At 46.6% G+C, this 14217-nt stretch overlaps 1 protein-coding gene across 1 annotated transcript in view; it reads left to right on the forward strand.

Moving 5' to 3' along the window:
- Positions 1-8767: 8767 nt before the first annotated feature.
- The window catches only part of LOC109471169 (calsequestrin-1-like), a gene marked incomplete at its 3' end in the record, with an annotated part of 23836 nt that continues 18386 nt past the window's right edge, over positions 8768-14217 (forward strand). Inside the window, exon 1 of the mRNA XM_019770454.1 lies at positions 8768-9228. Within this exon, the coding sequence (XP_019626013.1) occupies positions 8974-9228 (255 nt within the window). The remainder of the gene's footprint in view (positions 9229-14217) is intronic.

Here is a 14217-nt window from a genome sequence, read left to right on the forward strand (position 1 = left end):
GGCGTGCGGCTGCATACTAACTGCCCCGGACGCCACCACATCTCGCGTTAAACGTGTTTGGCCCCTGACCCTGAGCACACCGGGATGGGAGAATTGATTGATAGATGGTTCGTGAGCAAACTGTCAAGCAAGGAGAAAAATGAATGTTAGGCGAACGCTCGGGGAATATTCCTAAGGTTGAGAATTACTTGGAATACACAACAACCGTCACTTGAGTTCCGGTACTCCTAACTTATGTGTTTAACTTTGTGCAGGAGGACATCAGCACCAAGGACAGACATGTTTACATGTTTGTGTATTCATTTTGTATGGAAGAACGTCAGCACCAAGGACAGGCATGTTTGTGTATTCATTTTGTATAGAAGAACGTCAGCACCAAGGACAGGCATGTTTACATGTTTGTGTATTCATTTTGTATGGAAGAACGTCAGCACCAAGGACAGGCATGTTTACATGTTTGTGTATTCATTTTGTATTGAAGAACGTCAGCACCAAGGACAGGCATATTTACATGTTTGTGTGTTCAATTTGTATGGAAGAGCGTCAGCACCAAGGACAGAAATATTTACATGTTTGTGTATTCATTTTGTATGGAAGAGCGTCAGCACCAAGGACAGGCATGTTTACATGTTTGTGTATTCATTTTGTATGGAAGAACGTCAGCACCAAGGACAGGCATGTTTACATGTTTGTGTATTCATTTTGTATGGAAGAACGTCAGCACCAAGGACAGGCATGTTTACATGTTTGTGTATTCATTTTGTATGGAAGAACGTCAGCACCAAGGACAGACATGTTTACATGTTTGTGTATTCATTTTGTATGGAAGAACGTCAGCACCAAGGGCAGACATGTTCACAGGCTTGTGTGGATATTTAGACAGTGAAACTTTTAGTTAGTTTCAATCTATTTAGCAAGGACATGACTACACTGATCATTTATTTCAGAAACACACACGCCGAGTGGAAAGTCTTCCCCGGTCACGGAGACAACAAACACGTTCATCCTTATCTCGGCACGCCATGATGTTCCACTTCTTTTTTTTTACAATGTACAGTTACACAATGACACAAGAGCATTACCGTTAGATTTTTGGCTAGCAGTTACTTAACACTCTGGGACTTTTTAACCGGTGTGTTTCATATCCCCGTGAGTTGTATGCTAGGGTTTACTCCCAATGACTTCTGTGCAAGGGTGTCTTCCCTTGGCTTCTGTGCAGGGTTTTCTTTCCCTGTTACTTCAATTTTACATATACTGATTCTCGTTTTAAGAACTAATCAATAATGAAATCAATTACAAATTCTGAAAATCTTCAAATACCTACAGATTCCCACTTCTGCACCAGCGCACGCCGGGAACCATCCCGGAAATGAACATGCCTGGATTGTAAACACCTCTGACCTCCGGGCCAGGTGCACGGTGGGTAATTGGCGCGATATTGAATCCTTCCATCACACATTATGTTATAGTTGACCTCCGCAGCTGGGACACGCGAGCGAAATATGTTCTCAGAACTGGGGTGATTTTCTTCATGCGGAGTTCGCCTGCCGTGGGTACGGGTGCCAGCTTTGATTACACGGACCCGTGTGACGACTGCGCCCTTGATCCGCGGTTTCGCATTTCAAACAGATACCTGAGCGCGCCAGGTCAGCCCAAGTCGGCCAGGGTCATCCATTTTTCAGTCCTCCCGTACGGAAACGTCAGAAGGGGATAATAGTCCCTTTCTTCCAGAAGCTGCGACCGCTGAATTCATTTATCGACAAAAGATTTGACAGGTCGCTCAATGAATTTTATGGAAATAGAACGATTCTTGCGTTTTCGGACTAGTACTTCTATGCCTTGCGTCATATTCCAATTACGAAATCAGGGGTCACACAAATCCAATTCGGTTACTGTACGGTGGCTCAGCGCCGGGTCGCTGTCCGCCTTACGAACAGGGCGGATTACGCGCGTCCTGGCGTCCCTTCAAATATTGATAGCAGCTTTACCGCGTCGGCTTGATGCTCATCCTCAATAGGCACGGCGGGATTTCCCGCTACCGTCTCTCATCAACACGGTGCCGTTTGTCTGCGGGTTCGCGAAATCTGGTTCATATCTCAGATAGACAGCATATCTAAAGAAGGGTGCATTTGCAAAAGAACAGGTTCGATGTTGATTTCCCCTGGCCGCTATCTTTGGTACTTCAGTGGATCCGGAACTGACGTTATGGTTTGTTCTGAACATGTTGTTGGATTATGTGGGGCAAAGGAAGTGACATACTAGTACGGTTGCCGTATATCTTCAGACACTAGGCGACGGGTACTACATGGTTGGTTAATCCATCACACAGTGAAGGATCTATCGGTTGAACTTGACTCGACACAGTTCCACTTGAACCCTGTCCATCTGCCCTTGGAACAGTGACCATGGGACATAGTGTAGCGTGCGTTGAACCCGGCTACCCGCCGGTCCGCACGTCGGAGTGCCGCCCAGCCCGACGCTGGGCATATTTCCGGGCCGTGCCAACTGGGTCAGTGATATACAATCTGGCCGGCGGTCAGCAGGTCCCCGGCACCGCGACTATTTTGATATTTCTGTGCTCATAAACACGCCGCGAGCTTCGGTTTCCAGCCGGGAGAACGGTACAAACTGTCGATCGCCGCTTTTGGCAATCAGACCTGGGCGCGCGCATCATCAAAAATATGCGACCGATTAATGTATGGAGAAACAAAAATGTTAACGAAAGTGAATTTCCAGGAATCGATTATCAAGGACCCGATCCTTCAGGAAGAGCATATTGATATGGATGTCTCCAGCCGAACATGCCGAATTAATTTGGTACCTAGTCGTTCTGCTGAAGGACATCTCACTCTGCACATCGTCCAAAATGTAACTAAAAGAGGAAGGTTGGAAGATATGACAGAAAAGTGCATTTGGGGGCATTACCACTTCTAAGGATCAGCCTGTTGATTTGGATGTATCTGGTATTTCATCGTTTTGTTCAGGTGTGCTCAATATGTACATCATCAAAAATGTAAACGAGAAAACGAGAAAGTGCATTTTTAACTACCGATACTTTCCAGAATGAGTAGGAACGTTGTCACAGATACGGTCAGAGAGGGGAGATCCGGACTTATTGCGAGTTAAGTCCAACCGAGGAATATTGGGGATCTGTCATTTCAATACTAACTAGAGGTCGGAGATCTCATGTCTTCGTCGGAGGTACATTGTTCTAGAGAAATGAACATGCGTATTCTTTACTCTTTTTGATAATCAATTTGGTCTAAAGTACAAAAGAATCTCTTTTTTATACTACAGAACACCCTGAAAGGGTTCGCCACAGATTTTACAGACGCGCCGTCACCCGTGTTAGACCCCCACCCTAGGTTATTTGATTTTGGACTGTTACTGGAAAAAAACTTTCAAGAAATTTTTCTTACTGTATTATGATGAAAGTGTCACGACAGTGTCGCAAAATATAATAAGAGAAGATGTGATAAAGGAAAGAATCAGAACAGGGCGACCACTGCTGTTTTGTTAATTTATCTTTATTATATATTATGACGAATAGAAGACTTGTTTCTTGTTACACTGCGTTCTTTTATTCAACTTGTGTGACTTGTGTCATAACATTTGTATTTCTACAGTTAGTATATTCCAAATTCCATCTCCTTTTTCAGCCCTTTATATTTTTTATTGCGCTTTCACATTAAATTTAAGGTCTCCAGTGGACGTTATCCATAGCAATTACTTGGTGTGGCCGTAGAAAATAACCTGTCACATGTCCAAATTATCCTCCCCCTGCTGAACTTAAAGTACAATCCCTCAATGTAACGTCATTTGATCCCATCCCATTATGGGGTTCCCGGCTATATCCAGCTGTCGGCTGTCTCCAAGCAGAGGTGGTGGGGGAAGTTCTAAACACAAAAGGTCCGCTACAGTGACAACGAAACCCCCCACAAAGCCAACTAACGAACTTAACCTTGGTCCCAACAATAGTAATCTGTCTACCAAAAATTATAAGCAACATTTTACAAATACTTGAGTTATTTTGCTTACAAGCCACAAACACAAAAGGTGCACTAACATGACGCACGGACCCCCCACGAAGCCGAAACTTGCACTTGACTTCGGCCTCAACAACGGTAATCTGCCTGCCAAAAATCATGGACGTCGAATCATGCCTGTCAGAATTATATCGCAAAATCCGCAGTTCCCACAATGCGGCGAGACAATTTCATAGTCCTTCTGACGAAGACAATGAACGGGTACCATGCATGATACCCAACATCCCCATACCAGACTCCGCCAAATACACTCGTGGATGAGCCCCGAGTTTGGAGGGGGGGGGTGACATCCCCTGACCTGTGGACTCTATCTATAGCTCTCCATAACCTCTGTGATGGTCATCTCTCAGAAAACAAGATAAAGATACACCGGCGAGAACGCAGCCGTCGAACTTGTCTCTTCATGCCGGCAAAGGTCATCTGTGAAGAACGATTTCCAACCCGTCATGGGAACGACGCAAGCCTGTGCACGAGTCAGTTCAATTTGTGTTCATAAACCTTTCCGAGACATGTTTTTCACAAACGAATAATTACAAGTGGATAACACACGGATCGCCCCTTCTCAGCCGCAGCGTCAGCGAGTTAATGCGGCAGAGCTGGTCTCGACTATTTACAAGATCGAACTGGCAAGGAAGGTTCAAGCATTGCAATGCAAATGTCATTCATATGTCTGAAGCGAGGTCGTAACAAATAACATTGAAGAATCCAGACAGTGGAATTAGCGCCCAGGATCTACATCATCCCAAACATCTCCATCCTTACAAGATGTATTATATGAATGAATTTTAGGGGTTTATATCGCGAGGCTTTCTGAAGACGACAGGTGCCTCCAGCTGATAGCGGATCCCGATACGTCACTGCCAGCTCTGGGCTTCTTAGTCGGATATTTGTATATCGAAAACACGGCTCAATACACCATGTTTAACGTTTGTGCCTGGGATATGTTCCGACACGATAAGGGAGGACTCGCCTAATTTTGACCGTCTCTACTACAACCTTAGCAACAATAAGGACACGTGACCTGGTGAACAGTCAGAGGTGCTCGGAAGTTTATACCGCCCGCCGCCTCTACTGGATGGTGGATGTTGTGCCCTGGTGTAGATGGCCTCCTAGATCCTGGATCCTGTATTCACTTCCTCATCATAGTTTTATCACTAGCCACTACGTCTACACGCTTACTGCCAACTGCTTTTGCCTTTAAACAAGCATTGTGTCACTCTGCAGATGTTAGCAGCTAAGTCCTAACTTTATTGAACAGGCGTGTGGGGGTGGGGTTGTCCCGTAAAGTGACGACGAATGCAGTAACGGAAACAAGACAAACTTGACATCGTACCTTGACATCGACTTGATCTTTATCTGACCTCGACATGAATGATGAGAAAACCAATATTGGGCTTTCTCAGTGGTCCTCGGCATGGTCTAATGTATGAACTCAGCAATGCGCACAATGAATGTCCACGGTTGCTGTAGTGTGTAGTAGTGTATTGTAGTAAACATAGGCGACTTAACTTCCGTTTGAAGAAGAGAGAACAGATACATAAGGAGATTGATGGGTGGTTGCTGAGAGCGGGCCGGATCCCGTGCCCTGTAGAGACGGGAGAGATGAGTTTCCCGGCTGGTGAGAGCTGACGGCGGGACAGACAGGGGTGATCTCCGCCGATAGTTGTTCCACATTCCGCCGTTTGTTTTATTAAAGCGACGCCGTCAAATACAGACCTGGAGAGTTACGTGACGAATGGGGCTCCGCGGAGCGCATGGAGATAGCACAGTTATCACCTTTTGCGGCCGCTTGAAAGATGGACGGGCGAGGTTCAGGCCAAGGAGACCTCCATCCGTCATCCCGGCACATGATTTACGAAACAATAGCTCGTGCTCCGACTCGCCAGGTTATCATGCATGCATCAGCTACCTCGCCAGGGATAAACGATAGCGGAAGGAAGCGTACTTGACGTGGAGAAGAATGCAGGGACGCCATTGCTACCGGCCAACTTCAGACGCACCGGCGCGATTCTTAAGGACAAACCTCCGAATTGGAGGACGTCCTTGAAGATGTTTCACAAGACGAATGTGCGTCTAAAAGTAACTACAGGTCGATTACCTCATCAGGGAAATGCGAGAAGAAACAAGGTTGGATGTTCTACCTCAATGTCATGTCTAGGACGACTGGTACACTTACTGCTGGGGCACTTAACTTTTGCTTACGAGAGGCCGGACACGTAGCCCTATCGTAGTCATGTTGGACATTTTTGTTTCTATCCAAGTAGTATCAAACATACTGAAGCAACAAAAACCAGTATATATCCTTACCTAAATGGTTAGCAGCTGAGATGAAGCAAATGTATCTACTGTACTTTTTCTGTGCCATGTGATTCGTCATGTATGCATGTAACATGCATGCGTTTGAGCCTTGGAAGATTAGCCCGGCAGGGCTAAAAGGTTTCGTAATAAATGAAATAAATGAAAGTGCTGTTGTTGTCATTAGAACTGCTGATACATTTGCAATCATCCGCATTGCAGTGTTCGGTTTGTTGTTATACTTCCGCTCCGTTGACAGAGGTATTATGTTTTCGGTGCGTTTGTATGTTTGTTTTCTTGTGTGTCCGTCCTTATTTGAATAGTTTAATGTGAAGTCACATGGAGTTAGGAGGAATTGGTGTAACTGCAGAATAACAGGAAGGTCTACTTGGAGGTCAGAATCTCCCCACTGGCTGGATTTAAGTGAATGGCCGTGGAGGAGCCCAATAAAACAAGAAATTCCCGCAGAAGTATGCATGCACAGTCTTTGTTATACTTTCTAATGTACTGTAATGTGGAGCTAGACCTAATCTTCTCGGTGAGATCAAATGTACTCCAACTGCAGATATGTGTATGCAGGAGAGGTAACTTGCGGCCGTGGCTCCCCGAGTGACTGAAGAATCGTTTCCACACACCGATTGGTCAGTTGCTGATTGGTCAGGATTTACATGACGTAAGGCCCCCTTTTTACTAGAAAGCGATGGCTGAGCGACCTTTGAGTGGCCAAAATTGGATCTGGTTTTATCAGTGGAATATGGTGCCCGAAATAAACGTCAGATTTAAAAGACAACTAGACATAATCCATGCATGTAGAAAACATAAAAAGATTAGTTCTTTATCTATGAAATTCGTTGAGCGACAAGTCAAATGTTTGGTCCCTCAGCGGTCGCTCAGGGGTCGCAGCCTTTAGCGGACTGGGGGTGTAACTGACATGGAGACGTGTAAGAAACATATCGGCAGATTTGTGAACTCGGTCGACGGGCATTTGACAGAACCGATGGGACAGAGAGCTAGAAGGTTATCATAGGCCAGTGACTGGAAACCAGAAACGTCTGATTGTCCCCTGACAGACAAGCCTTAGATGTTCTTTGTAAAACGTAAGATATGTACCGTAGCCTGCACCAGCGGCCAGTTTATGAATCCGTCAATCAATCAATCAATCAATCAATCAATCAATCAACCAATCAATCATTGAGATTTGGAGAGCCTAATTGACGTCGACATGCTCCACATTTCAGCTTATCGCAGAATGTGCGATACCATTTCCAAGGTCATGGTGCAACAGCATTCTTCTCTCTATATGATGGCGCTTAAATTTCTGTCATAACCTTTATAGTCATGGGGATGTCTTACTTGATAGAAAATTAGATTTTCCCAATTCCGTCTGCCTTTCCAAATTTAAATGACCAGTGTTTCATATCGTAACCTTTTAATGTCAGTCTGTTACATATACAATCACTGATATTACAGCCAGCGTCAATATCATGGATGCGTAATGTTCTTTATATACCTTTCTTGTCGTTGTTGAGATCTATCACATTTGTGGAAGGATTGACATAACAGGTGACTATCGCTGTTTCAATATGTCAATCCTGAGACCAGACTGCAATGTAATAAACCTCTCACACCGGGATGGACCCTACTCTTATAGATATTAAAGTGTGCTGGGGTCTCTAACGTGCTCGAGGCGTGGCTATTCTCTAATACGGGAATTTTACTGTGACTTTATGTCCCATCCGAGAGCACGTCCCTAACCGAAGCTGTGATGACTGAGTCACGACTGGTGACCACATGAACCAGCGGAGGTCCCGGCTGAAGCCAAACGCTGCAGTTAGCGGCGGCGGGTAGCTTTGCGGCTGCTCGGCTTGGTGCTTCCTTGATGTTCTCCGTATTCATAACGCAAAATGAAAGTTGACACGGACGAGCGGACTCGCCCCAGGCCCGGCCCGGAGAGGCAGCAGGCCCTAAATATGAATGGTGGACAGCTAGCCCGGATCACATGTCCCGCATACCTGGCATTTGTGTAAGGTTAGCTTGACGTGGAACTGGCCTGTTGGTTGTGTGGTGGGTTCCACCCGGTAACGACCGCACCGTGTGTGTGTATGTACACGCGTCTGTGTACTATTGCATGGGAAATATTGGGGGAAGGACATAGCTCCAGTAATATGACATGACATTCTGAGAGGCTGAGTTTTTTTTTGCACGATAGGAATAGAAAATATGAGATATCCCTTGTCTAGACAGGAATATGTTATGCTTGGCGCCCGATCTTTAGCATCTTATACCAAACTGTCATGATGCCAACGGCGAAGCTACCTCTCGGGGGTAAATTGTTTCCATCCCTGTCTCTACCCATCGGGGGAATGGTTTCGCCCGTGCGGTGCTCCAGTGTTCGAGTCGGGAGGCGTGCAGCGAAAGGATACACCACCTGGTATTTTTGGGCCGGTCATATATGGCATAGAGTCATTGGCAAAAATGCGTATTCGACAGTACGACAAGTATGTGCCGTATTTAGCTGGGCTCCATAACCCATAGCTGACTGGGGAAGGGAGACCGCTCCTGGAACACGCTCGGCTTGTCGCGACTGTTTCTCTTTGGTAACCGGTGGCGGTTTTTTATCCGTACAAGCGAGATGAGGTTGGTTTTGTGGACGGTTTGTTTGCTGCTGGTGTCGGGATGGGGCGCGCTGGCGGACGAACCGGATAGCCCTGAGGACGAGTTCATGTTCCCACCCTGGGACGGAGACAACCGCATCTTGAACATCGGACAGAAGAACTTCAAGAAGGCCGTGAAGGACAGCGAGGTCCTCATCGTCTTGTTCTCGGCCGACTTCGACGAACACTCGGAAGGGGACACCCAGGAGGAGGTGTCGGAATACGCCTTACAGGTGCGCAGCTTGTCCACAAGTGTTTTTCGGCCATAGTGATCCGGGTGGGCAGTAGGGCGGGGTGGGGTTGGGACCGTGACCATCAACGCTCTTTCCCGACAGCTATGTTTGCATTGTCTCGTGACGGCTGTTTGCTAACTTCTGTTCCACAACTTGCGACATGTAGCCCGCGCAGAACTTCTTGAGTGACACTTGGTTGTGTGCCGTACTATGAGGGAGATAGTGCATCTGGGAGAGATGCAGCCAAGGGTCCGTAACTGGGTCACCGCAGCATACTTACATGCCTTCACAGACGTCAGTGTTAGAGTGCTTAAGGCTGATATATAGTGCGGACTTGGGGGAGAATATTTTTAGAGACCGTCCCTTGAATGTTGACTGCGTTTAATTTTACCCGCTTAGTACACGCGCGACACGATCGCATACGGCGTGATTACAGTCCACGGACGCCCCTACACACGGCGCTATTTGTAACGTAAGCGTCGCCAAACGATCGGTAAAACCTTATGATTAATGAAGTACAGATTTCTGCATTGATACCGTTCATACATGAGGGCTTAGAAATGCCAGGAGCGCTCGTGGACTAGAATGTGAAATTAGACATGTTGAGCCGGCTCGGTCCGCTTTCCAAATTTCGGAGCGTTCACATACCAACCATCTAGTCCGAAAATGGAAGGCCTCGAGAGGAAATTCTCCAACCCCGTTAGGGGCACGTCCCCGCGGCCTCCTCAGCCCCCAGATTAAATCAACTCATTTTTGCCATCAGAACGGGGGCAGAAGCTGTAGATAACCCATGCTGATGATTTATCGTGCCCACCCGTCTCCCCGCCGCCGAACACTCGCAGTTTTCCCGGCCGGAGAAGACCGGGGATGCGGCCGCTTCCCTGACTCTGTTCCCCGGACCCCTGACGACGGCAAATCATATCACAAATGACTATTCCTGTCAGCGTCGGCGACCTCCTATCGAAAATCAATATTTTCAATTATTTGGAGGAAAACGGCCCGCATCCTAAGCAGCACCCCGAAAACCGCCGGGTCGGACGGCCATTTGGCCGACTTGTTTTCCGATCCGTTCGCGTTTTATTCGACCACCTGCTCCAAAACCGGAGCGACCTTGCCAAATAACTATAAAGTGTCCGCGAACACCATTCTACGCGCGGCGACTGCTCCAGAATACCTTATCGGTGACTCTACTGCCGTGCCATTTCGTGCACTGCCTGCAATTGGGACTTTGTAAAGCAGAAATCAAACGGCCCGTTAGCAGCATGCGCACCCGAGTTTCCGTTCGATTCGTTAGCAAACAAATCATCTCCATTAACCGTGACTGACGGCGACTATTGGAACATGTCGCTATGGCTACCCAGATAACAATAGAACATCGTCGTAACTTTCCTGGCAGACATGCAGACAGCAGTAGACTATAGTGTGTGCGCGCGCGAAGTACTTTGATTTGGAACTAGATCATTTTTGATCATTTAAACTACCCGGCGGCAACTTTCACTCGCATCACACACCGCACTTGTACCTCCCAATGAGGCAGATTCAGGTGAACCTTAAGAGTGAATCTCACGCTCCACCTGTCTTAATTACAGCGCAAAATCTCCGTAGAGACGGCAGAAGGGAAAGGGGGCGTTCAGTAGAATAATAACGGGAGGGCTGCAGGAGGAAGTACGCTCCGATGATATTCATTTTTATAATTTCTGTTTTCCTACCACGGTGGCTTCTCATGACGTACTCCTGAACATTGCCCCAGGGGAACACAGTGCACACATGAACAGAAAGCATCAAGATGCAAACAATCAAAAGCGGTAACAAATCGTCCAAACCGTTATCCTCAGTCATTGTCGTTATCTGATGCCTCCTTGGCCACGTTTGAAGGGCATGTACAGTGCACAGTGCACGGATAGGGGAGGGAGATGAAAGGTGCGGAGATATTTACGCGCGGCGCTATCATCGCCAAGTTACAGGGCAGATAACGTGACAAATGTGAAACGCCGTAAAGATCAGATTAACTACCCGAACCGTGTCATCTGACCTGGCGCGGACTGTGCAGTTCTAATGGCAGTAGTGTTCCTTTGTATCGACTGCCTGAAGCACATTGATGACTGAGATATCAGATCGGGTCCTCAGATCCGGCAATGCACTACAGTTCTAACAAAAGTAATTATTCTTTGTATCGCCAATGAGTTTGGTCAAAGAACAGATAGAACTGTTAAGATTCTCAGAAGCATATGTAAATGAACGTGCAGAACAAACCAGAATTGCACAGTTTTACGACCGGGATTGAATCCAGAGCCTAGTGATGCCATCTGTAAGAGGAAACGGGGCTCTACGAAATGACAGCACTAGATCGCATTGTCAGCTACAAATTTACAACGCGGGCAATAGAGATTGGGATATATGTATACATGCTGATTTTTTTGCCTTCGCCTTGAGGGTTATGTTTTCGGTGCCGTTTGTGTGTGTGTCTGCCTCTCTGTGTGTATGCGTGTGTAAGTTTAATGGTTTAATGGCAGATAGCTCTTGGACTCAAGAAGAAGAGACAAATATTCCGGTCCCCTTGGTAGCTTGTTTTGGAACTGCAGGGATCGTATTTCTTTGAGACTTTGACACTGATACGTAACGTAACGTAACGTGGGCAGCACCCCGACTGTCCCTGTTGAAGAATGCCCGTATGATCATCTCCTTGTCGACCCGACCACCTGGCTGGTGATGATGAGAAATGTGACTTGAGACTCCTTCGGGACCGGAAGTCTACCGCTCCGTAATTAAGAAGACGTATTAGCTTCATGCTAATCGTAGATAATATAGACGGATGGAAGGAGAATGTGCTCCTGTATGATAAAGCTGTACCGTGTACAACGCGATGGCCCGGTGGGCGAGTCAGATAAGACAAGGCGTGATTAACAGTTAATAGGATGTCTGCAGGAGAGACCGGTGTCACGGGTGTGGGGAATATACTCTGCCGTACAGAAGGGAAATGTTCCTGGTGTATTTGACCAATCAATCAATTGAAGAGTCATGTCATGGGCTTGTGATATTCTATTTAGTAGAAATTGATGATGAAGAAGTTTTGTTGACGCAACAAAAAGGACAGCGACTTTCGTAAGGTTAACTACAAAGTAAGAATACAAAATTCTACTTACTAACAATGAGGGTTAACTTAAGTGAATCTATATACTTTTTCACAACCAGACGAGGCTAATCGTGGATTTCAGCATCTTTTCGACTAACAAAGCAATCTTTTATATCTATCTGGTTTGCATTGTGAGAGTTCTTCAAAACTGAATGTGCGCTGAGAGAGACTGATGTCACAGGTGTGCGATATATTCTCTTCCGTACAAAAGGGAAATGTTCTTTGTGTGATTGATGTTATGGTTATGTGGTATTCTATCCAGTATAAATGGCGTAATGTTCTTTGGGAAGGTGATCTTACAGCTCTTTGTGCGCTTGAAGAGATTGATGTGATTGTTGTTTGATGCTCTCTACGGTACAAACGGAAGACTTTAGCAGGATAACGAGAGTTATTGTGTATCTTTTCTCAGCTCTAAAAGATTATAAAAATTCCACAACAACCAGTACAGTCAACTTTGATTGAACTTATTTCTATGAAGAAACATTTCAGCTAACCTAATCTTATATCGATTTCCTTTTTCGTCATATATTTGATTTTGTTTCGAACCATAAAGCAACGAAAATCAAAGCCATTGCCAGAAATAACCTCCGTATTAGAAATGACATATCGAAGCTTGCAAACAACCTTCAGCTAAAGAACCTTCCGCAGCGCAAGGTTAACAAACTACGGACATCTTCCCTCCGCAGATCTCCCGGTCCTGATTACGTACCGAACGTGCCCGAGTCGTGTAATGAGAAAGGACTAATAGAGCGCCTGATTGAATTGCCCCGTGGGCCGAACTGATATCTCCCGTTCCTCGCGGCCTTTTGTTGTTAAACACGCGCATCAATTGTGCTTCAGCCTCTCCATCACCATCAAAGCGCGGCCCGTCAGAGTGGCCGATGTGCCGGGGATGATTACCCATCTCTCCCTGACGACTAGATCTGGGGATGACCTGATAACTTTCGGAGATGTAGATCGGGGTGGTGGGGTAGGGGCTTGTCCTGTTCTGTTATTTAGTACACAGTTGAACCTTCCCCTGCGCCCATTGGTACACAGTTTAACCATTTCTCATTGCTGCCTCCTTGCCATTATTACTAAATGTGGGTATGATCCGATGACTCGCGGATGTAGATCGGGGTGGGGGTGCTTTCTGCTCAAGCATCGGTAACCTGTCGAACCCTCTGCCGCCGCCGTCTCCCAGCCGTCCCGATACGGCAGGTAATCTCTTCATCTTCCGCGGGACATTGATGTGATTTAGCCTTCCCCATTAAACGTCTGACATTTATAAGCCGGGGTCGCGCCGGCAACGATTGGAGTCAACACAATTTCCTCCCCGGTCCTGTGGGGTATCGGCCGATCTGCAGATTCGCTGCCCTCCACATAAAACACGTCAGACTGACATCGGGCGCAGCGCATCCATCAGCCGGCCGGCAGGGTCTGAAGCTGCGGGGAGAAACACGGCTACACGTCGCGTTGCCTAGGTAACGTCTCAAAGTTACGTCTTAAAGATGCAACTCTCTAAGCGTGAGCAAAACGCTAGAGATACAGAAAACAGAACCATCAATGAGGTCATGTTTTCCTCCGGGTAGAAACCGTAGGTCATGGCAAGATATGCAGAACCATTAGGTGATTGGAAATCACCTATTACACATAACCCCTTCCTTTGACACGAAAGCCGGTCTGTAATGACGGTAACCCCACAGCCGGCCCGGACGATATTGAGTTCGCGGCAAGACGATCCATTTAGCATTTTACCTCCATGAAAAATGGAGGTATTGTTTTTGGCGTGTCTGTCTGTATGTCTGTCTGTCTGTCTGTCTGTCTGTGTTTCCGCAACTTTGTGGTCAGCATAACTTCACAACGCCTTTATGGTA

The sequence above is a fragment of the Branchiostoma belcheri genome, unplaced genomic scaffold, assembly GCF_001625305.1.
Source record: "Branchiostoma belcheri isolate BF01 breed outbred unplaced genomic scaffold, Haploidv18h27 scaffold24, whole genome shotgun sequence".
Lineage (NCBI taxonomy): Eukaryota > Metazoa > Chordata > Leptocardii > Amphioxiformes > Branchiostomatidae > Branchiostoma > Branchiostoma belcheri.